General features: G+C 41.7%; 1 protein-coding gene across 5 annotated transcripts in view; it reads left to right on the top strand.

Moving 5' to 3' along the window:
• The first annotated feature begins 7780 nt into the window (after positions 1-7780).
• PDS5A (PDS5 cohesin associated factor A) overlaps positions 7781-24500 on the top strand; it is a 132278-nt gene continuing 115558 nt past the window's right edge. For 2 of the 5 annotated variants that reach the window (XM_060110839.1, XM_060110849.1), the window contains exons 1-2: positions 8000-8075; positions 8726-8906. In XM_060110839.1, the coding sequence (XP_059966822.1) occupies positions 8766-8906 (141 nt within the window). In that variant the 5' untranslated portion in view covers positions 8000-8075; positions 8726-8765. Of the gene's footprint in view, positions 7872-7998; positions 8076-8725; positions 8907-24500 lie in introns of those variants that run through there. The other 3 variants (XM_060110832.1, XM_060110825.1, XM_060110857.1) reach the window with 3 other exon arrangements.

Genomic DNA, 24500 nt, shown 5'->3' on the forward strand with positions numbered 1-24500 from the left:
CCAAAGCTTGGTGGAGCTGCCTGCGAAGCAACAGTTCCATTTCTGCAGTTTCTCTTAGTTGTACAATTATTTAAATATTTGCTTGCATATTGTTCTTATTTCCTAAGAATGTGAGAAAATGGAAAAATGAAAATGTAGATTCTAGAGATAAATTGAGGTTCACAAACTTAATGCAATTGAGAAAAATGTAGAAATCAGGTAAGCTGTCACTCACGGCTTTATAAATGTTCTATAGCTCTCTTTTAAAACAAATGAAAAAAATTAGGTCCAAAAATGAGAGTGATGAAATTTGTCTCTCAGAAGGTAAAATGCTTTTGCTTCTTTACAACTACTAACTAACCCACTTTAAGACAAATTTTACTTATGGCTGGTGGCAGGTGTATTAGTTTCCTAGAGCTGTTGTAACAAAGTACCATGAACATAGTGGCTGACAACGACAAAAATTCATTTTCTTACTGTTCTAGAAATCAAGGTGTCAGCAGGGTAATACTCCTTCTGAAGGCTCAAGGGAAGAATCCTCCCTTGCCTCTTTCCTTAGTTCTGGTGCTTGCTGGTGATCCTTGGCATTCCTTGGCTTGCAGCTGCCTCTCTCCAATCTTTGTCTCTGTCATCCCCTGGCCTTCTTCCCTGCATGTCTTTTTTTCTTTTTTGGAGTAAAACTGCTTTACAATGTTGTGTTAGTTTCTGCTGTAGAATGAAGTGAATCAGCTCTATGTATGCCTATATCCCCTCCCTCTTGGACCTCCCTCCCACCCCACCCTCCCATCCCACCTATCTAGGCCGTCATGGAGCACCAGGCCTAGGTCCCTGTGCTATACAGCAGGTTCCTACTAGCTATCTATTTTACACATGGTAGTGTATTTATGTCAAACCTAATCTCCCAATTCGTCCCACCCTCCTCTTCCCCCCCAAGTCCACGTGTCTGTTCTCTACATCTGCATCTATTCTTATGTCTTTTTTTTTTTTTCGGCTGTGCTGCAGGGCATGTGGGATTTTAGTTCCTGACCAGGGATCGAACGCTCGCCCCCTGCAGTGGAAGCGCGACATCTTAACCACTAGACCGCCAGGGGAGTCCCTCTGCGTATCTTCTTATAAGAACACCAGCCATTGGACTTAGGGTACACCCTAATCCAGTATAACTTCATTTTAACTCATTATATCTGCAAAATTCCTACTTCCAAATAAGGTCATGATTTGAGGTTCCAAGTAGACATTAATTTGGAGGGTACTATTTGATCCAGCCAAGCTAGGTTCATGGATCATGGTTAAGATTTCATGAAGTACAATTGTTCATTCTAAATCAGGTCATATTTGGTGGATAAAGTTCAGAAATTTACTCAGATTAGTTCAAATGAAAGGGATTTTACCGTAAGGAAACAATGCTTATGTGGAGCCTAAGAAAAATGGAACAATCAGGACACAAATTAGGGCAGCTCAGTTTTCCTTAGCATACTCACATGCAGAAAACTGAAGACCTTTACTATTTTACATTGATATAATTCAGCTGAAAGTTCCATCTGTTGCTGAGTTTTAGTTCACAGCATCTCTCATGATATTTTGTTTGGCTCAGCTCAGCCTGTGGACTGCATTTTCTTGGTTCAGGTATCACTGCAGGCTCAGTCAGCTGTGTGTGTGTGTGTGTGTGTGAGAGACAGAGAGAGAGAGAGAGAGAGAGAGAGAGAGAGAGAGAGAGGAAATATATAGGACTGGGATAGGAACAACTGTCTGAAAAGAGTTTGCAGGAGGGGAGGCAATGATTATCCTAATACATTTCCATAAATTAATCTTTCTGTCTCTACTGTAATGAACAAAAGTATTCATCATAAGTTTACTTTCTTATTTTATTTAATTAACTAATTAATTTATTTATTTTGGCTGCACTTGGTCTTAGTTGTGGCATGTGGGAGCTTCACTGCATGGTGCGGGATCCTTTGTTGCAGTGTGCAGATCTTTAGTTGCGGCATGCAGGCTCATAGTTGTGGCATGCGGACTTCTTAGTTGCGGCATGCAGGATCTAGTTCCCCAACCAAGGATCGAACCCTGGGCCCCCTGCATTGGGAGCGTGGAGTCTTACCCACTGCACCACCAGGGAAGTCCACTTTCTTATTTATTTTAATCATATAAAACAATAGGAGGCTGACATCCCAAGCTTCATAATAAAAATACACTTTAATGTGATTGTTGAAAGTTTAATTACCCTGACAATTCTTTTAGTTTTATAATCATTTATCATCCAAATACTAGCAATTTAAGGAAGGGCTGCAAAGTGGCATTCATATAAAATATAACTCCAAATAATTTCTCATTTTACTACCACCATTAGAAAAAAATTATCAAGGGGGCAGAATTTCTTTGACATTGGGAAATATAATTTTTAAAAATATTAAATTATTGGGCTTCCCTTGTGGCACAGTGGTTGAGAGTCCGCCTGCTGATGCAGGGGACACAGGTTCGTGCCCCGGTCCAGAAAGATCCCACATGCCATGGAGCGGCTAGGCCTGTGAGCCATGGCTGCTGAGCCTGCGCGTCCAGAGCCTGTGCTTCTCAATGGGAGAGGCCACAACAGTGAGAGGCCCGCGTACTGCAAAAAAAAAAAAAAAATTAAATTAAATTATCATATAAAAAATTTTGAGTCTGCCTCTTTTTCTCTTCTAGACCTCAGGTGCCCTGAATTGGATTAATCATAATCCTTGGGTTACAAACACATCCCTCCTTGTTCCATGGATTGCTCTCATTCATTCATCCATTCATTCACTTAACATATAATGAACGTACGTGAAGCCACCACTACACCCAAAAGTAAAGCTTTAACAAGAAAACATCTGTCTATGTATTCATTCTCCCATATTGTTCCCCTGTGTTCCCTGCTTTCCCTTGTACTCCAGGGGTAACCAACATCCTGATCTTTGCTTTTGAACTTTATAAATAGGTTATCATAGTATGTCACTATGATTTACTCATGTTGTTTACATCTGTAGTTTCTTTCATATTTGAAAATATTTAGCTTTAGTTTGCTGTCCCTGCTCATTAAATAATACTTAATTTTGATAAAACAATTTTAAGAAAGCTAATATAATTAATGATGCAGGTCAGCCTTCACACTTTAAATTGAAGAGAGATGTGCATGGAGCCTAAGATATTAAACAGGATTCAAATAAAGTTTTTAAATTACCATGACAAATAAGTTAATCATTAACATCTTGGTCATACTAGGCTAAAATGATTCAGACTTCATATTTTTAGTCATCAGTCATCAGTGAAACATGTCAAATTCATTTTATTCACTACAGATAGATATGTTATTATTCTATGCCTAAATATATTTAAATTTTAGCTAAGCTGTCAGTGATATCTGGAAAGACACTTAAATAAATTAAAGTACAATTTTTTAAGTTTCACACTAATTATGATGTATTGTTAAAATTTCTCTGTGACCAGGGCCTCCCTGGTGGCGCAGTGGTTGAGAGTCCGCCTGCCGATGCAGGGGATACGGGTTCGTGCCCCGGTCTGGGAGGATCCCATATGCCGCGGAGCGGCTGGGCCCGTGAGCCATGGCCGCTGGGCCTGCGCATCCGGAGCCTGTGCTCCGCAACGGGAGAGGCCACAACAGTGAGAGGCCCGCATACCGCAAAAAAAAAAAAAAAAAAAAAGAAAAGAAAAAAAAAAAAAAAAATTTCTCTGTGACCAGAGGTATATGGAAGATTCACATGTTTAATCTGTGATATTACTCAGGATAAATTAGCTAGTTACATTTTAAATTGAAAAGTGAATAAACAATTTCAGATAAACATATTTTTAAAAACTGCTTTAAATATCTTAAATATTTTTTCATTTTTATCTGTTTGGTTGTATTTTTACCTTAGTTCACTTTCACTATAAACGTCTTTAGTCTCCTATTACCCCAATTCATCCTTTGAAACTACCACTCTGTTCAACATCTGCAGCTTTCAGTGTGAACACAGTTTATCCTCTACCCTCATCTTCTGTCAATCACTCTTACAAACTTTTCACTCCAGAGCTGCACTGTCCAATATAGTAGCCACTAGCCACATGTGGCTGCTTAGATTTTTTAAATTAAGTTAAATTAAAAATTTAGTTCTTCCATTGTAGTAGCCACCTTTCAGGTGTTTTATAGTCACATGTGGCTGGTACCTACAGTATTGGACAATGCAAGTGTGGAACATTTCCACTGTTGCAGTGCCCTAGAGTTTGGATCTAGAATTTCTATGTAGGAAGAATTCGTGGTTGGTAGTTTGATTGAAATAGGGGGTTAGGGGTTTGTCCTGAAGCTGCATTGGATACCATTTTGTACATAGATTGTATGCTTGTACATTTGTATATGGGAGAGGGGCTGATGGAAATTAAGTGGGGGTAGAATAAGTCTTACAAAGCCAAGCTACTCTTTTATGCAACTATTGTTCTAATCACATCAAAGTCTTTTCCTCAAAAAGAAATTGCACTTAATTACCTCAAGGTTTTTTTTCACCTTGTGGTTATCTCTGTTAACTATTGCTCGCCCCACAAAAACTACTCACCACAGCAACTCACCCTCCAATGCCCAGCTTCAAATGCCCCTTCCTTTGGGAAGTTCCCATAGCACCCCTTTCTGAGGCTCCCAGACAATATAATGTAAATCCCTATTATAGTATAAATCACAGCCTTGCCTTGATTATGTTTTGTTGTATGTCTGTGATTCCTCCATTAGACTCTGATCCTGTCAAGATCAGGGACTTTGTCTTCTTGTTTTCTAAATATTTCCCCAGGGCCTAGTATAATGCCTTACCCACTGCAGGAGCTGAGTAACTGTTAAATTAACTTTTAAATAGCTTAGATTCTAAAAGACATTCTGACTCTCAATCTGTTCCAAGCACAGTCCTCCCCATCCCAGTTAGTGGTAAATTCATCCTTCTAGTTACACAGGTCAAAAACTTTGGAGCCATCCTTGCTTTCTTGACTCCTCTCTTTTTCTTGTACCATTTTTCATCACTTCCACTGTTATTACCCAGTTCTTATTACCATCTCTCCTTGGGATTTTTGCAGTTGTCTTATACTTGGTTACCCTACTTTTACTTTTGCATCTCTACATTATTTTCAACCCAGCAGGTAGAGTGATTCTTTCATTTTACATATATTAAAAAATTATGTGGAGCTTAGTATGTACCAGTTACTATTCTAGGCACTTTACAAATGTTAACTTATTTATCCCTCATAATGACCCTCTGAAATAAAAACTATTATCCTTGTTTTACAGATGAGGAAAATGAGGCACAGAAAGATTAATTTGTCAAAGGTTGCCTAGCACATAGAACATAAATCATATAATATCACTTCTCTTTTTAAAACACTCCTATCTCAGAGTACATGCCAGTCTTTCCAAAGGCCAAAGGCCTAAAAGGTTATGTGTGGTCTGCATCTCACCCCTGCTTCTCTACTTTATTTTCTTCTATAGCAATTTATTTATTTATTTTGTCTATCTCTCCCCAAACAAATTAAGCTCTACCACAACACGTAGGGACTTTTGTCCACTTTCCCACTACAGATTTTTTTCTCAGTGCCCAAAACAATGCCTTGTATAATAGGCCCTCTTTAAATAATTGTTGCTCAAATGAATGTACCTCTTCTCATTTACACTAAGTGAAAACTTTTTTAAAAAGAAAGTAAAAACAAGAATTTCAGGATTCCTGAATTTTAGAATTATATAAATTCAATATTTTTATGTGTTATAATCCTTAGAGCTTACTATCCTATGAGTGTTTATAAAATCAAACAGTATTAAAAAAGTAATAAATTGTATAAAATTAAAACTTGTGGGTATATACAAAACTCCATTTAATTATGGGTAAATTACTTAGAGCAAGAATGAAAACAAAAAGCAGCACTCTTGGGGCTTCCCTGGTGGCGCAGTGGTTGAGAGTCTGCTTGCCGTTGCAGGGGACACGGGTTCGTGCCCCGGTCCAGGAAGACCCCACATGCCGCAGAGTAGCTAGGCCCGTGAGCCATGGCTGTTGAGCCTGCGAGTCCGGAGCCTGTGCTATGCAACGGGAGAGGCCACAGCAGTGAGAAGAGCGTAGGTTTTGGTCAATTTCATAGTTTGGATGAAGACAATCTTAAATGGATTCTGCCTGCTACTCTAAATGCCCAAGAACAAAGCTCTGACTTTTGGGCAGAGTTGTAGCAAATCAGCAACTGATTCCAAGATGATTGTTCCCTTGTGGAATACCTGAAAAACAATTCACTGAGGGCAGCACCTATGTTTTTTTTAAGAAAGAATTTTTAATATTTATTTATTTATTTGGTCACACTGGGTTTTAGTTGCAGCAGGCAGGCTCCTTAGTTGCAGCATGTGAACTCTTAGTTGTGGCATGCATGTGGGATCTAGTTCACTGACCAAGGATCAAACCCGGGCGCCCTGCATTGGGAGCGTGGAGTCCTATCCACTGCACCACCAGGGAAGTCCCAGCACCTATAATATTTTTAAGATCAAGCAAAGTATGTGGAAAAGACCGATGGATATCCATCAAGAATAATTTAAATAAATAATCGAATATCATTTTAAACTACGGTAGTGGTTTCAAGAGCTGCCTGCTATTTCACATTATTGTGTTCGTTTTTCAACTTCATTTTCGGAAATTATGTACGTGCTCCTGAGGTTCATCTGCTTCAATTTTCTTTTACATTAAACTGCTCAAACACCACTGCATTGGGCTTTCCTTTGGATGAAAGAAAGTTATTCTTCGGTATACTTAACACTTCAAAAAATGAATTATTCCATATTCACAAGAGCCATCTATCTAATTTGTAAACACGCTTATTTCTGGATTCCAGTCTCATAGATCTTCATTCTCCAGGTTTGGGAGTGGAGCCCAGGATCCTACGTTTCAGACCTTTCTTTGAGAACTACTCGACTCAATGCTATTTTCATATTTTGCTGCTTTCAAAATATTAATTTTAGACATCTAAAGAGGGGAGGGCAAACTCTGGTGGCTGTCAGAAGGAACAAGAATGAGCAGCCCACGTTGTACCATGTTGCAAAACTTTTCCTCAGTTTGCAGATCCTCTGTCCCTGGGGAGGAAATCAGTTCATTTTCACCAAGTAATTCAACATTTTTCAACCATTTCCGTCCACGTCCCTCAGGATGAACCCCAAACGTCATGAACTCATCTCCGCGGCATAAGGTAAAGCCCTGGTCGTCCCGCTTGCCCTCACAGGGCCGCGGGGACCGGCTAGCTTCCCGCCAGCCGGCCTCCTCCTCCGCTCGCCTTTTGGGTCCCGTCCTCCCGGAGGCGTTCGGCGCGGCAGGTCTTGGCGCCAACCGGGTGGCGGCGCTGTCTGCCCTGCGCGCCACCGCCTCAGGCCCGAGGGAGGCGGAGGCACGGCCTGCGGAGGAAGGGGCGGGAGCGAGGCGCGCGCCCTTCTCTCGCGTGCTCTCGCACCGCTCGCGCGACCGACCGGTGTGTGCGAGAGGCGCCGGCTGCCCGGAGCACGGACTGCCGGGCGCGCGCCGCTGCGAGGGGCGTCCGGGTCCGGGTTGGCGGACCCGGCCGGCGCGAGGTGCCGGCGGGCGGGCCCGGGGTTCCGGGGCGAACACACGAGCACACGCTCCCGGAGGAGCTTTTTCCGAGGCTGCTCTTCCTCGGCCAGACGGAGAGCGGCAGTGTCTCCCCGCCCAGCGCTCACTCGCCCCGCGTCTCCCCCCGCGGCGACTGCTCCTCCTCGGCACCGCCAGCCCCAGCGCCGCTCCGGGGCGGGCGGCGGCGGCGGCGGCGGGACCGGCGGAGCCGCTTTGTGTGCAGCCCGGAGAGGGGCGGCGGCGCAACCACCTGACAGAGGCCCGGGCGCTCGATGCACCTTCCGCCCGCATGAGGAGGAGGTAAAGGCGGCGGCGGCTCGGCTCCCGCCCTCGGCTGGTGGAGGGGGGGGACGGAAGGGGAGACCGGAGCGGGTGGGGGGTGGGGGCGCGGGACTGAGGCCCGGCGGGGCTGCCCGGAGGTGCCGGTAAGGCCTCAGCGGCGCCGAGTGGCCGGGGGCGAGAGAAGCCGCCGGGGAGCCTCAGCCGAAGTTGAAGGAACAAAATGTGAAGTGCAGAGCCGCGTCAGCCGCTTCCTGGCTTGGGGTTCGGGGTGGAGGGCGGTTTGTTTTCCCCTCCCGCGGGGGTGGGGGAGCGGGACACGGGAGGGGCGGGAGCGTGGCGGGGACGCCTGGGGTTCAGCAGCTCTGCCCGGCAAGGGCGTTCGTGCCCGGAGACGCCGCTGCGTATTGGTCCGGTTGGGTCCCTAGTTTTGCGGCCTAAGCCGAGCCCTATAGGCCTCGCGTCTCCTTTCCCGGAGGGGACCGGCCGGGCGGGGACTCGAGGCTTTTCTCTGACCGAGCGGGGGCTTTAGGGGCCTTGCCGGGCTCTCGAAGCCGCCAAACTTAGGACTTCGGTGTTTGGGGGTGGATTTCATTGTGAAAGGAGGACTGGGAAACTCCTGGCGCTGCCCGGGGCTTCCCGCGGCCGCCGGTGCCAGAGAGCCCAGTGGGCCCGGTGTTGGAGGGGCCCGCGTGGGTGGGCGCGGCGCGGCGGCTGCCAGGATCCAAGCCCCGGGAAGGAGCGGGTGGCGGGGCCGCCGCGAGTCCCCGGCCTCCCGGGAGAAAGGGCCCTTTGCAGATTAGAGATTTTTGAAATGAAAAAAGAGGTTACAAAGTCGTCCTTTTCCCGCTGAACTTTTGTTTTCTGACCGATAGAGGCCGGTAGAGGACTGTGAAAGAAAAGTTGTCCCCCAGGATGGACTTCTCGACCGCGCAGCCCAAGCCTGCCCCTGCCCTCTGTGGCGTTGTGAGTGCCGACGGGAAGATCGCTTACCCTCCGGGGGTAAAGGAGATCACCGACAAGATCACCACCGACGAAATGATCAAACGACTGAAGGTAAGCTCCTCTGGACAGAATGTTCACATTTCAGACGTTTGTGGTAGGAGGTGCTCTCTCCTGTGGTATTACAGCTCTGCTGGGCCTGGCCTTTAAGAGTTTCACCGACCAGGGATTTTTTTTAAGATATTTTACGTTTTCTCTTTTACCGCCTCTGAAAGGTAATGTTCTATCTTGCCTATATCTTTGAATGGTGATTTCTGTTAGGGGCATAACCATTATGGGAAGTTAGAAGGGTGTGTGTGATCTTTTTTAATCTTACTTTTTTTTAAGTATAAGAATTAGAGTATTTTTTAAGGTTTTTTTTTTTCCCCTAGAAATATTTACGAGAATACTATTCAGAGTAGCTTGCAGCCTTAAAGGTAGGCAGTAATTTGCTTAGGAAGGTTTTCATCAACTTCTGAGGAGACTGATTTATCAAAGCACAAAAGGCATTTTAAAAATTATCACAATTTTCTAACATCCAGAAGCTTAAATATGTATATAGTATGGTTAAACTTTGACAGAAGGTACTGACTTTTCAAAATTCAGGCTTGAAGTAAGGTGATGATTTATGTCCACATGTTCAGAGGGGTTTGTGTGTGTTTGTTTGTTTAAATATTTATTTATTTGGCTGTGCTGGGTCTTAAGTTGCGGCATGCGGGGATCTAGTTCCCTGACCAGGGATCAAACCTGCGCCCCTTGTATTGGGAGCACAGAGTCTTAACCACTGGACCAGCAGGGAAGTCCCCAAATGGGTTTTAAGAGAGAGTGATTATGGCTCTTTTTATAAGGAGTCAGCGTATTTTTAAGCATGGTGGTTCTAATGTCAAGGTTGTAACTTTCAGCCTTAGGTAAGTTAATTTTTTGCTTTTTGTTGCATGGACATAGGTTGTGGACACAGCCTTACAAAGTAAGTGCTGTTCTTGTTAAGGGTCAGCTTGGTGCAGTGGTTCTCAACCAGGACATCTTTGACCCCCAGGAGACATTTGGCAATGCTGAAGATGTTTTGGTTGTCACTATCGGGGCTGGATTGGAACAGAGTAAGACTGGAGACAGGGAGTCCAGCTAGGAAACTGTTAACAGTAGTCTAGGTCAGAGATGTTGAAATCATGAAGTAGGGCTATGATAGTGGGAAGAGAGTGATAGGGAACGTTACAAGACACATTTCAGTGTTAGAATCAATCAGAGTTGGTGGGAGGTGAGGGAAGAAACGATGTTGACACTTTGCCAGTCTTCACCTTGGGCACTTGGTGAAATGTATTTTAAGGAATAATCTTGCCCCTTTGCTTTTAGAACCTATAGTGCCTAGTAAATGTTTACCATGTCATGAGTGATTAATATTTAAAGTATTCTTGTAGTTTGTTGTTAAAAATCTAATTGGATTCTGCAGTTTGTTGCCCCTTTGGAAGGAATGGGACACAATGCCGTCCATTAAAATAAACCTTGATACTAAAGACTGTACATAAAGTAGGGTGCTTAGTTGATGCTTCTTAAGGTTATATTGTTATTGTTCTTAAGTGTTCTGAGATGCTGAAATATGAAATATAAAGCTAAGTTTAAAAATTTATAGGTCTTTTAATTTTTATTTTCATATTAAGAATATCAAAACGTTGAATTCTAGTGATGGATAACCTGGTTAAAAAAAGAAAAGTTATGACTGTATATACATCTTCCATTTGGAAATAGATTAAATATCAGAAATATTGTTAACTAGAAATTGACACCAGGTCTAGAATGAGCATACGGTTAGAATATTCATTTTTTATGAGTTCTTTTGGAAGTTAAATTTGATACACATATTAACCAATTTGAATGTCCTATTGCTAAAATTTTGGTTTTCTCAAGAATTATGATTCTGGGGCTTCCCTGGTGGCGCAGTGGTTGAGAGTCCGCCTGCCGATGCAGGGGACGCGGGTTCGTGTCCTGGTCCGGGAATATCCCACATGCCGCGGAGCGGCTGGGCCCATGAGCCATGGCCGCTGAGCCTGCGTGTCCGGAGCCTGTGCTCCGCAACGGGAGAGGCCACAGCAGTGAGAGGCCCACGTACCGCAAAATAAAAAAAAATAAAAAAAATAAAAGAATTATGATTCTGTCTTCCTCCTGCCTTTCTAAGTCGATTTTGACTTTGTACATTTTAGGGATCCATGTTTAAAGTATTACTGTCTGGTTGGAAGTATAGGTTTCAAACAATATTTAACTGTATTTTTGATAACTTTCGTGTTATTTGTGGATAAATTTTATAAATTCGGTAGTTTGTTATAACACAGTAACAATGTTCAAATGCTGTATAAATACAAAAGCACTTAAAGGCAAGTAAAATCTTGGTCAGTGGGGCTTCCCTGGTGGTGCAGTGGTTAAGAATCCGCCTGCCAGTGCAGGGGACACAGGTTCGAGCCCTGGTCCAGGAAGATCCCACATGCCACGGAGCAACTAAACCCGTGTACCACAGCTACTAAGCATGTGTTCTAGAGCCCTCGAGCCACAACTACTGAGCCCGCGTGCCACAACTACTGAAGCCCGCGCGCCCAGAGCCTGTGCTCTGCAACAAGAGAAGCCACCACAATGAGAAGCCTACACACCGCAACGAAGAGTAGCCCCTGCTCGCCGCAACTAGAGAAAGCCCATGTGCAGCAACGAAGACCCAATGCAGCCAAAATTAAAAACAAATAAATGAAAAAAAAAAATCTTGGTTAGTGGAATTCAGAGATGTTTGGTCCATTTTCTTCAGTTTTCAAGACTGGAACAAGCATTTTTACAGTGGAACCATAATTTTAGAGTTAGAAGGATTCTAAAAGAAATTCTGGAACTCCCTTTATTTCACAGATAACAAAAGTTACACCCAAAGTGGCCAAGTAATATTTACCAAGGTCAGCCATAGGACAGGTTAGTGGCAGAGCCAGGGCAATAGCATCATGTATCTTTTTTTTTTTTTTTAATATTTATTTTGGCTGCACCGCGTCGGGATCTTTGTTGCGGCATGTGCACTTTTAGTTGCGGCATGCACGTGGGATCAAGTTGCCCGACCAGGGATCGAACCCCGGCCCCCTGCATTGGGAGCACGGAGTCTTACCCCCTGGATCACCGGGGAAGTCCCTGCATCATGTATCTTTTTATTCTTATAGCTGCTTTCTTCTAAGGAATCTAAATGAAGTTGAACAAAGAAGTTGTGATTTTTATTATGCAGTTGAAAACAGTAAAGTGAAAAGAGAAGGGAATCAATGAGAGTTAACTTGGTCTTTTGCAGGGAAATATGGGACAGCATTTTTTTTTTTTTAACATTAGAGAGAAATTATTGTGATGTTTTGAAGCTTTCTTGAAAATAATTCTTAGAGTATATCTTTGGAAGAACTTAGACATACTTTTGTATTTTAGAAGTTTTAATTTCTGTTTCTAAGGAACTACTTTATAAATATTTTTATGTCCAATCACACTGGCCTTCTGTCAGTTCCTTGAACATGCCATGCTCATTTCTGTCTAGACAGATTTAGAATTATGTAGCCCATATACATACTCTTCCTCCCAGTTCATTAAGGGAAGTCTCTTAGATTCCCTGTTAATATATTCTTTTAATTCCTTCATACCACTTATTACAGATGTGATATTACATTTATGCATACATTTATTTGGTTTGTCTCCCCAGCTTCTCTGTAAACTTCATGAATATAGGTATCACATCTATTTGCTTACTTTTGTATCCTCCCAGTGCTAAGTTTAATACCTGCCACATAGGTTCTCAACATATATTCCTTGAATGAAAGAATGAATACTTTGTTTTGTTTTGTTTTTGGCTGCGTTGTGTCTTCTTTGCTGCTAAGGCTTTCGTGGAGCAGGAACTACTCTTCGAATACTTTGTATTAATACTGGTTTAGAGAAATATTTTTATTTTTGAAGATGAAGGATAATTTGAAAATATTTTGAATTGCAACTGAGTACTTTATCTGAGATTGCATACTAGAGATGATAACACAGATATTTAGAATTTTAGAACCAGAAGGTAGCTTAGAGGTTATTTCATTTTGTTCTAATTTTCCGGATGAGGAAACTGAGTCTCAGAGGTTGTGACCAACCCTAGTCACATAAAGCTGAAAGCCATCATTAACAGTTTTGTTATTTAGATAAATTATACATATATATTAATTGGCAGAAATATTAAAATTCATACAAAAGCTGTTTGCAAGGATAGCAGACATTTTAATACCAATGTTACATTAAGCATCAAGATTTCATTAAGGATTTTGAAACTAACGCAAATCATATCTGATAAGTTTAATAAAGAAGATACACCTATAAACAATGTTGTACAAAGTTCCATTGAGTGCTTCTGCCCACAGTTTGTTATACACAGTCTATCTCAGATCATGTATTACAAAGTTGTGTGCTACGCACTTTTTTTTTCTTCCTTTTTTGCTGTTTTGGAAGTGGGAAGCCCTTGAAAGCCTTAGTTTTTAAAGGGAGGGATTAGGATGAAGTTTGTTACTATATCCATTTCTTATTATCTGCTCTCAGAGTTCAGTGCCCCAGACAGTTCTCTAGCCACAACTCCATACCCAAACCTGCCATATTCATTCTGTCACAGAATCAAATCAAAATACTTATTACCTTGGTGCTAAGAATTAGGAAAAATTAAATAATAGGGTTTTATTGTTCTGAAAATGTCCCCCACTTTTCTCCCACTAGGTGTTACTTCTGTGTTTTCTTTGTATTTTTCTGTAATCTTTCTCTTTCTGTCAGCCATTCTCCCTCTTCCACATGCTCTTGCTTCTACTTTCTATGGTCTGGCCTGTTGGATAGTTCAGTAGGAATTGGGGTATGGTGAGCTTGATTTAGGTAGGACATCTCCCTTTTCCCATCAAACCTATGTTGGAAGAGGGGAGGAATAGATTAGGGGCAGGAAGGCCATAAATTCTTTCATTTTTCTTCCCCTCAGGTGGACCTCAGAAATACTTGATTTGTTGTAATTATTTTCACTTGCATAAATGACTTTTAATTATCCCTAATTGCCACATAGTATGCTAATTTTGCTCATAATTCAGTATGTAATTTCAAGTCTGAATTTTGTTTATATCTTTTACTTTAATATTTGTATTAATGCAGAAGATTCTGCTAAGTAATTAAGAAGTTAAATGGAGAGGCAAGATTTCTTAAAATGAAGTCCTAAAATATAGCCAATATACATTTGTGAAGTAATACTTCATGCAGCACAGCTTTTATTTTATTTATTTGTTTATTTATTTATTTTTGGCTGCATTGGGTCTTTTGCTGTGTGCAGGCTTTCTCTAGTTGCAGTGAGCGGGGGCTACTCTTCATTGTGGTGCACGGGCTTTTTGTTGCGGTGGCTTCTCTTGTTGCAGAGCACGGGCTCTAGGCGCGCAGGCTTTAGTAGTTGTGGCACACGGGCTCAGTAGTTGTGGCTTGTGGGCTCTAGAGCGCAGGCTCAGTAGTTATGGGTGCGTGGGCTTAGTTGTTCCACGACATGTGGGATCTTCCCAGACCAGGGCTCGAACCCGTGTCCCCTGTGTTGGCAGGTGGATCCTTAACCACTACACCACCAGGGAAGCCCCTACCATTTTAATCATTTTTAATTGTACAGTTCAGTGCTATAAGTACATTCACATTGTTGTGCAATCTCATCATCCATCTCCACAACTTTTCATCATCCTTAACTGAACTCTGTACCCATTAAATTATAACTCTATTCTCCCCTTCCCCCAGCCCAGGCAACCACCTTTCTGCTTTCTGTCTCTATGAATTTGACTACTCTAGGAGCCTCATATAAGTGGGATCATACAATATTGCTGCTTTTGTGACTGGCTTATTTCACTTGGCATAATGTCTTCAAGGTTTATCTGTATCATAGTATGTGTCAGAATTCACACGTATAACATCTTTTGTTTATCCTTTCATCCTTTGATGGACACTTGAGTGACTTCTACTTTTTACCTACTGTTGGTGACTTTTCTTACTATCTCACAGTTTTGTGGATTAGAAATTTGGGCAGGGTTTGGCTTGATTATTCCGCTCCACATCGCATACTGGGCTCACTCACTGGTATTCAGCTGGTGATTAGACTGGTGAAGTATATACACACTGGCTTCTATCAAACACTTGGTACCTCAGTAGGAACAGCGGAAAGACTGGACTCAGCTGGGCCCTTCTTCCTATCTATGATGTAGTGTTAAGGCTTCTCCACATGGTCTCTCCAGCAGGGTAGTTGGGTTCAGGGTTCCAAGACACTATGGAGGAAGTTGCCAGTACTTTTAAAGACTTTATTCAGAATTGGCAGTGGCACTTCTACTTTACTCTATGGTTTAAAGTAGTCATAGCACAGCTGACTTTCAAGGAGAGAAAAATTGACCCTACTTCTCAATGGAAGAAGTAGGAAAGAATTTATAGCCATCTTTAATCTACCACAGGAGCTCTCACGATAAGTCAAAGTGTACTATACTTTGTAGTTATAGTCATACATTTAAAAACATTTAATCTCAAAAACAACAGTATATATTTGCAGCCAATTTGCTAGATTTGTAAAATTTATTTAAAATACTCTAAGAAAAAAATTGTAGGAACTTTTTTACATGCTAGCTAGGGAAGAATTATGGGGGAGGTTCATGATTTGATCCTAGAACTTGTTTCTTACATTTTTTGAATTTTTACTAGAAAGTATCACTGACCAATCATAATGATGATCCCCCCTTCTCTCTTTTTAAAAAAAAATCTATTTTAACTTCTTATTTTGAGACATTTTATCCCTCTAGAAAAGTTGTACCTCAACACTCATCCCTTCATTTAGATTCACCAGTTGTTAATATTTTGTTACTTTTGCTTGCTTTAATGTTTCTCCAAACACAGACACACAGAGGGAGACAGATGTAACGTACATATTTGTTTGAGAGTTACTTGCATCTGTCATGACATTCCACCTCTGAATGCTTCAGCAGTCTTCTTAGAACAAGGATATTCTCCTACTTTATAACAATTATCATTATCACACTCAAGGAATTTAACACTGATACAGTGATATCTGTTATGCTATCCATAATAAAATTCCCTCAGCTGCCCTAAAAATGACTTTTTAAAAGTTGAATTTTTCTTCCTCTATCCAAGTTGCAGTATAGGATCACATGCATTTATTACGTCTCTTTTGTCTGTTTTAATCGAGAAAGTCCTCTCATTTTCTGGGGGTGTGTTGTTGATGACATTTTTTGAAGCATTTGTCTTATAAGAGTTCATAATCTGTTTTGTCTTATTTCCTCATGCTTAGATTCAAATTGAACCTTTTTTGGCAAGTATACTACACAATTGGTGTTGTGTAGTTCTTTTAGCATCATATCAGGAGACATATAGTGTCATTTTGTCCTATTGGCTTTGCTAAGTTTGATCACTTGTGTACAGCTCTCTGCATTGTAAAGGTATTTCCCTCCCTTTGCAATTAATAAGTAATATTTAAGGTAATAAATAGTTTTTAAGAATAATTTGTTTTCCAACAATTCTTACTCAACTGTTTTAACACCCACTTTGGTGGTTATAAGATGTTGCCTTGATTGATTGATCGGTTTTTTGTTTATTTGTGGTTCGCGGTTCTCTCACTGTTGTGGCCTCTCCCGTTGCGGAGCACAGGCTCCGGACGCGCAGGCTCAGCGGCCATGGCTCATGGGCCCAGCCGCTCCGCGGCATGTGGAATCTTCCCGGACCGGGGCACGAACCCGTGTCCCCTGCATCGGCAGGTGGACTCTCAACCCCTGCACCACCAGGGAAGCCCTTGATTGATTGATTGATGACTGTGTTAGATCTTCGTTGCTGCTCACGGGCTTCCTCTGGTTGTGGTGAGTGGGGGCTAATCTTCGTTGTGGTGAGTGGGCTTCTCATTGCTGTGGCTTCTCTTGTTGCGGAGCATGGGCTTCAGTAGTTGTGGCGCACAGGCTTCAGTAGTTGCAGGGCATGGGCTCAGTAGTTGTGACTTGCAGGCTCTAGAGTGCAGGTTCAGTAGTTGTGGAGCACGGGTTTAGTTGCTCTGCAGCATGTGGGATCTTCCCGGACCAGGGATGGAACCCGTGTCCCCTGCATTGGCAGGCGGATTCTTAAACCACTGCGCCACTAGGGAAGTCCCAACAATTGGTTTATTTTTTTCTGTTTGTATTTAATTTTATATGTATATACACATACATACATACATTCACTCTTGTGGACTGGACTCTTCATTTCTACTGACGAGTATTATCCTTGCTTGATTTTTTTTTTATTGTGGTAAAAAACATAACAAAAATCATCTTGACCATTTTTAAGTGTACACAGTACAGTAGTGTTAACTATATGTACATTGTCAATACTACAGATCTTTAGAAAGTTTTCATCTTGTAAAACTGAAACTCTGTACCCACTGAACAACTCCCTTTCCCCCATCCCCCTCAGCCCTTAGTGACCACTTCCTGTTTTTAGGAGTTTGACTACTTTAGATACCTCACATATAAATGTGGAATCATGTGGTATTTGTCCTTTAGTGACTGGCTTATTTCACTTAGCATGAAGTCTTTAAGGTTTATCCATGTTGTAGCATATGACAGGATTTTCTTCTTTTTTAAGGCTGTGTAGTATTCCAGTGTATATATCTACCACACTTTCTTTATCCATTATTGGAAGTTTAGGTTGCTTCCACCTTTCAGCTATCATGAATAATGCTGCAGTGAACATGGGTATGCGTATACCTCTTTGAGATCCTGTTTTCAATTCTTTTGGATATAGCTGGGATTGCTGGGTCATATGATAATTGTATTTAAACATTTTTGAGGAACCCCTTCATACTGTTTTCCATAGTAGCTGCTTCATTTTACCTTCCCACCAGTAGTACACAAGGGTTTCAGTTTCTCCACATCAGTGCTTATTTTCTGTGTTTTTGATAGTGGCTGTCCTAACAGGTATGAGGTAATGTCTCGTTGTGGTTTTGATTTGTGTTTCCCTGAGGACTGGTGATGTTTAGCATCTTTTCATGCTTACTGGCCATTTGTGTATCTTATTTAGAAAAATGCCTATTCAAGTCCTTTGCCCATTTTTTAATCAGGTTATTTGTTTTATTGTTGTTCAGTTGTAGGAGTGTGTGTATTCAGTTTTAGGAATTACATTGTTCGTTCTTTTTATCTAATTTTACATGGTTCAAGAGTCAAAACTATAGAAAAACTTACACTTATAGAAGTCTTCTTCCCATTTTTATCCTTTCCACTTCATTTCCACCCACCTCCCCTCTGTAGATAATCATTTTCATTAGGTTCTGGTTTATCCTTTCTGTGTTACCGCCCTTCTTCTTAAAAGATAAACTACTATAGGGCTCCCCCCCGGCAGCTGATGCGAACCTGGTCTTCTCAGAACCCGCTGGGGCTTTGGCTTCTGGAACACATGGGGCTGAGTCAATTATGACAGCGCGGGGGGCTTCGGGACAGCACAGGGTCGAGTCCACGCTAATGGGAGCCAAGTCTTCTCAGGAGTTGCTGAGGCTTCGGCTTTGGGACGTTGTGGAGTCCTGTTCACGCTGACGGGAGCCGCGTCTCCTCAGGACCGGCCGGGAGTGATGCGGCTGACGGAAGAGAAGGTTGCCGCTTCAGCGTTTCAAGGTCCTTTAGCCTGTTGGTGTTGTGGGAAGAGGTGAAGGAGCTGTGCTGACGGCACTGAAGGCATATTTTCAAGATCCCAGTGTGATTCCTCAACATCATATCGATGAGAAAATGACCCAGAGCAGGAGGAAGGAGAGGAGGAATGGCAGCTTCTCAGCCTCCACAACGGCCAACGCTCATCCAGGCATCCAAGAGTAAATCTGTCCTGGAAATGGGTCGCCCGATTAGCTCACTGATCGGGAATGATGACCTGAAATCCACCTGGCCCTCAGGGCATCCCATCAAGAGAAGTTTGGTCCAGGACTCCATAAGCAACATCCAGGCACCAGGCAAGAGATCTGCTCAGATCTCCACCCTGGCTTGTCTGAACCCACCAAAGAAACCCAGACTGAGTCCCATCCAATTTCCCAAGAAGAGCACCCTGAGACCAGATGCGGGGTTTTTCCAGAATCTGCAGCTTCCACCCAGTACCACCAGACCTGGGCCAACCGTGGCACCCCAAGTGACCAGGAAGACACATGCCCAGGTGCAAAGCATTAACCTCCAGCCTCCATGAAACACAACTTACCTGAATACTCTCCAGGCCTACACCAGAGTCCAGCCTCCACCCATCAAACATGTTCCAGGCCAGCCTCTCAGGATGCGCGTCAGGAGAGTAGGCAAAGCCTGGTGGAGCTGCACATACATGACATCTCCCTCTTTGTCTCCTGCTGAGAAGCCAACCCCTCCTGCTCAGAGCCCACCCATGGGCAAGAAGTCTGAGGAGCACTGTGCCCCAGGTCCCTGGAGTGTCCTCTATGATGACCTTCAGATTTCTTCTTCCTCTGAAGAGAGTGAGTGAGAGGGAGACACCAATGAACACTAAGACATGTCCTTCAGCCCCAGGTACCCTGGAGGTGACTGTGGAACAGAGGAGGGGAAGTCCCAAGGAGTGGCCTGTCCCTGGTGAATCAGTGATTCTTCACCTCTGGGGGGTGGGTGGGTGAAACAATAGTGGAAACCCAGGTTTTGTTTAGGGGGACACATGTGGAAAGCACTGCATTTTCTCCTGATGGAATTAGAGTCAACATGGAAATGCTGCTTATCAAACTGGAATGTCAGTTCTTTTGCAAACTCAATCCTTTGTAGACAACTTTCAGACAATTCCACGAGAAAGTTGTTTTTTTTTTTTTTTTTTTTTTTGCGGTATGCGGGTCTCTCACTGTTGTGGCCTCTCCCGTTGTGGAGCACAGGCTCCGGACACGCAGGCTCAGCGGCCATGGCTCACGGGCCCAGCCGCTCCGTGGTGTGTGGGATCTTCCCGGACCAGGGCACGAACCCGTGTCCCCTGCATTGGCAGGCGGACTCTCAACCACTGCGCCACCAGGGAAGCCCCATGAGAAAGTTTTAACTGCGGTGTAAATAGAAAGCTGCGGTGAGAATCTGGAATTGGTGGCAAATTTCTGAAAATATTGCAGCTGGCTAAAGGGCCTAACTCTGCTTTACAGAATGACAGCAGGGCCCTGAGTTAAGATGAGATCTGTGGATTCTGTGGACTTCTTTCCATGTAAATCATACAGGGGACTGCTCCTGTGGCTTTGTTCATTATTATTATTATTTTTTCTTAATAAACATTATTCTAAACCTTTGTTTAAAAATTTTCTTTCAATACCAATAAAATTCTAGGCAAAACAAACAAAAAAGATGAACTACTATATATACTCTATTGTACTTTGCTTTCTTCACCCAATACATCTTGGAAATCACACCATATCTGGAAATGTCTTTAAATTCATTTTCATGGTGTTACAGTATTCTATGTGTAGATGTGCCATAGTTTACTCAACTAGGCTCTCATTGTTGATTTGAGATTGCTTGTAATATTTTCCTATTACAAGTAATGCTGAGGTGAATAACCTTGTTACCCATTGCTTTGTATTTGTGGAAGTGTATCTTTAGGGTAAGTTCCTAGGGTAAGTTCCTAGGATTGTTGGGCCAAAGGGTACATTTCTGAGTGTTTTTGTTAGAGGTGGTCATATTCTTCTTCATATGGGTTGTACCATTTTGTACTTCCACCAGCAAGTATAAGAGTGTCCAGCCTCTCAGTAATGTATTGTCAAGTAATGCCTACTTTTAAAGTAGCAAATTGGCAAATTAACATCTTGCCCCAAAAAGCCATTTTATTGCCTCCTGGCAACAAGAGAAGTTCTTTATGAGAATGATTAAATATAAGTGTTACATTGAGGTTCAAAAGGATAAGAACCCTACATAGATTTCCTTAGAAACTCAAAAGGAATTGAGTGACTTTTTTAGTATGTTTAAGGAAATGAGGGTGGGTGGGGTAGAGATGGAGAAAAATTTTAGGAACAAAGATGATGCTGAAATCATCAAGCCTCACTTAGGTCTTTATTCAAGACCTTGAGTTAAATAGAAATGAGGTGAAGGTTTATTATTAAAAATCATAAATGAAATAAATAACGGCATTGGCATGTAAAATGCCAGTGCCGTGATTTATTTTCCAATTATCAGAAATCTGTAGATGTCCAAGGGAAAAACTGCTTTGTGTTCACAGTAGGAGAATAGGCTTAAAGCATTAATGAATTTTGTTCCTATTAGCTTCTATTTTCAGAGTTAATTATTTAAATTAAATACTACTTTGGCTGAGGTTGTTGGCATATGGAAGTATGTCCAGTTGAATTCACTGGTCAGAAAGATAAAATGAGTGGAGTTTATACATGATATAAAAGCATAACAAGTTTTTATTTGCTGAAGACAACAAATCGAGACGTTCCTAGATAACGGTTGTAATAGAAAGCTAAACACAAACATAACGAAGGAGTTTACTAAATTTCTTTCCCTTGCTGTTGGCATTTGGTCTTTTACATCAGTACAGGTCTTCCCAATTGATACTCTACACAGTTGTAAGTATGCCTAAATACAGAGTCCCTCAGCCTTTGGAGATTACAAATATTACATCATTTTTTGTATATTATGTGATATTTTAAAAGTTGGGAACTGCCATAATATATGTGTTGTTTTTCATGTTATATTATAAAATTATTATTAAGATGAAACACTTAAAACTTCCTACCAAATAGGGGCCCTGTGATTAGTGCTGATAAAGCCAGCCTTTAAATAGCATGAGTCCATTAGGGGAACCTGGATTTATATGAGGAATAACACTGGAATGGATTTCCGTTTATATGAAGGATATTTGAGGTTATTATATCATAAGTTAAATGTCAATTATGTGCTAGGATTGTATCTGTTTCTTTGGATAAAGAGGTACTAAGAATTTTGGTGGTCAAGAGAAGTTTCAAGGAAAAGGTGACAGTTGTACTGGGATTTGAAGGCTTAGACCTTGGTAAGCAAATAGGTGGTAAAACATTTCAAACAGATGAATAGCAGGGACAAAGACAGAGACAGAAGCATGCTTGGTGTGTTTGAAGAAAATGAGTAGAATAGTTTTGCTAGAGCTAAAGCATCCTAAAAGAGTAGTTGAGAGGAAAAAAGAGGAAGTTACCAATGAAATTGGTAGAATCCTTAAATGACAGAGGAATTTGAATTAAAAAGAAAATAGCTAAAAAAAAAAATGGAGCTAAAGAGTGATATGTCTACATTGTGGTTTTGCATGATTAGCAAAGCTAGGTGACCAAGGAGTTTTTTAAGCACATGAATACCACCCTTCTTTGAGGCCAATTTGTGGAGTTTTTTTATCCTCATGTCCAGACCAGATAGTATCTTTGGTTGAACAGTAATCCACTTCTAATTGATACTGTCTGAATGAATCTGTTGGTTGCTGAGAGTTTAGTCACATGATACTAGGTGTGAAGGCTGTGGATGAGTAAAGTTTTAAGAACAGTTAGTAGAATTTTATGTACTAGATTATAACAATATGAATTGGATTTTTTAAAAATAAATCTATTTATTTATTTATTTGTTTGTTTATTTGTTTATTTATTTATTTATTTATTTATTTTTGACTGCATTGGGTCTTTGTTGCTGCGCGCGGGCTTTTTCTAGTTGCAGTGAGCGGGGGCTACTACTCGTTGCGATGCGCGGGCTTCTCATTGCGGTGGCTTCTCTTGTTGTGGAGCACAGGCTCTAGGCACATGGGCTTCAGTAGTTGCGGCGCATGGGCTTAGCTGCTCTGCGGCATGTGGGATCTTCCCGGATGAGGGATGGAACCCTTGTCTCCTGCATTGGCAGGTGGATTCTTAACCACTTTGCCACCAGGGAAGTCCCAGATTTTTATTATATATGTTCAGTGCATGTTTTTCCCAAATTTCCTGGAATTTCTGTGGTAGGAATTCAAGTAAACATTAATTGTAATTTGATGCCAAATTATTGGGTTTTTTTCTAATTTTTATTTATTTTTGGCTGCATTGGGTCTTCATTGCTGCGTGCAGGCTTCAGTAGTTGCAGCATGCAGGTCAGGAGTTGTGGCGTGTGGGCTCAGGAGTTGTGGCTCGCGGGCTCTAGAGCACAGGTTCAGTAGTTGTGGCGCACAGCCTTAGTTGCTCTGCAGCATGTGGGATCTTCCCAGACCAGGGAAGGAACCCATGTCCCCTGCATTGGCAGGTGGATTATTAACCACTGTACCACCAGGGAAGTCCCTCAAATTATTTCAGTACTTGAAAATTAAGTTCAGTGGCCATGTATTATTTCCTATAATTTCAAATGTTTGTTGAATTGAATAGCCTTCATCTAGCCACTACAAAATTAGTAGAGGTGAATTTCTCATCTGCAAAAAGAAAATCATTGAATAAAAGTGTTTAAGATTTATAAGGACTGAGTCAGTGTATATAAGGAGACTGCTTTGTTTCTGGCAGAAGTTTCAAAATGATTTTCTTCTTGAAGCATATACCTAAATAGCTTTGAAGAAAGTGATAAAAAGTATCAGGCAGTTATAAAATGAAAATATTTTTAGATCTCTTGGAAATAATGTTATATAATCTTGTCTACTATATTCAGTTTTCATCCTTTTTAAAAAATTTTTATTTTATTTATTTATTTTTCTCTGTGTTGGGTCTTCATTGCTGTATGCAGGCTTTCTCTAGTTGCAGTGAGCAGGGGCTACTGTTCGTTGCAGTGTGTGGGCTTCTCATTGCGGTGTCTTCTCTTGTTGCAGAGCACAGGCTCTAGGAGTGCAGGCTTCAGTAGTTGTGGCATGTGGGCTCAGTAGTTGTGGCTTGTGGGCTCTAGAGCACAGGCTCAGTAGTTGTGGCACATGGGCTTAGCTAGCTGCTCCACGGGATGTGGGATCTTCCCAGACCAGGGATCGAATCCATGTCCCCTGCATTGGCAGGTGGATTCTTAACCACTGTGCCACCACGGAAGCCCCCCAGAAAGCATACTTTTAAGAGTCTGGTCTTTTGAAACCTATTAAGATTTGTTTTTTGGCCCAGTACATGTCCTATCCTGGCAGACATACCATGTATACCTGAAAAGAATGTATGTTTTGCTGTTGTTGAATGTAGTGTTCTATAGGGTCAAGTAATGTTCTTTAAGCCAGGAGATTGACATCATTATTCATCATCAAGTCTTTTCTAATTCTGAAAAGTTTTGGTCTAGTTCTGTTGCTGAGAAAGACTGATAAAACCTCAAATTGTGATTGTGGAATTGTCTATTTCTTCCTTTAAATCTATCAGTTATTCTTTCATTTATTTTGAATTTCTGTTGTTAGGCGCATGTGCATTTAGGATTGTTAGACATTACCAAGAGTTGACCCTTTTAGCATTATGAAATGTTCCTGCTGTCTAAGTTGCACCTTTTACAGTTTCTGTATGCATTATATGTTTTTATACCCTTTTGTTTTCAACTTATGTGTCTTTATATTTTAAATGCATCTGGCGTATGGTTGGGTCATGCTTTAAAAAATTTTTTTTTTAATATTTAAATATTTAATCTATTTTGACAATCTTTGCCTTTAAATTGGAGTGTATAACTCACATTTAATATTATTGATGTGGTTGGATGATATATGTGGATGGATGATATATGTCTACCATTTTGTACTTTTCCTTTTGTC

Source organism: Mesoplodon densirostris, chromosome 1 (assembly GCF_025265405.1).
Source record: "Mesoplodon densirostris isolate mMesDen1 chromosome 1, mMesDen1 primary haplotype, whole genome shotgun sequence".
NCBI lineage: Eukaryota > Metazoa > Chordata > Mammalia > Artiodactyla > Ziphiidae > Mesoplodon > Mesoplodon densirostris.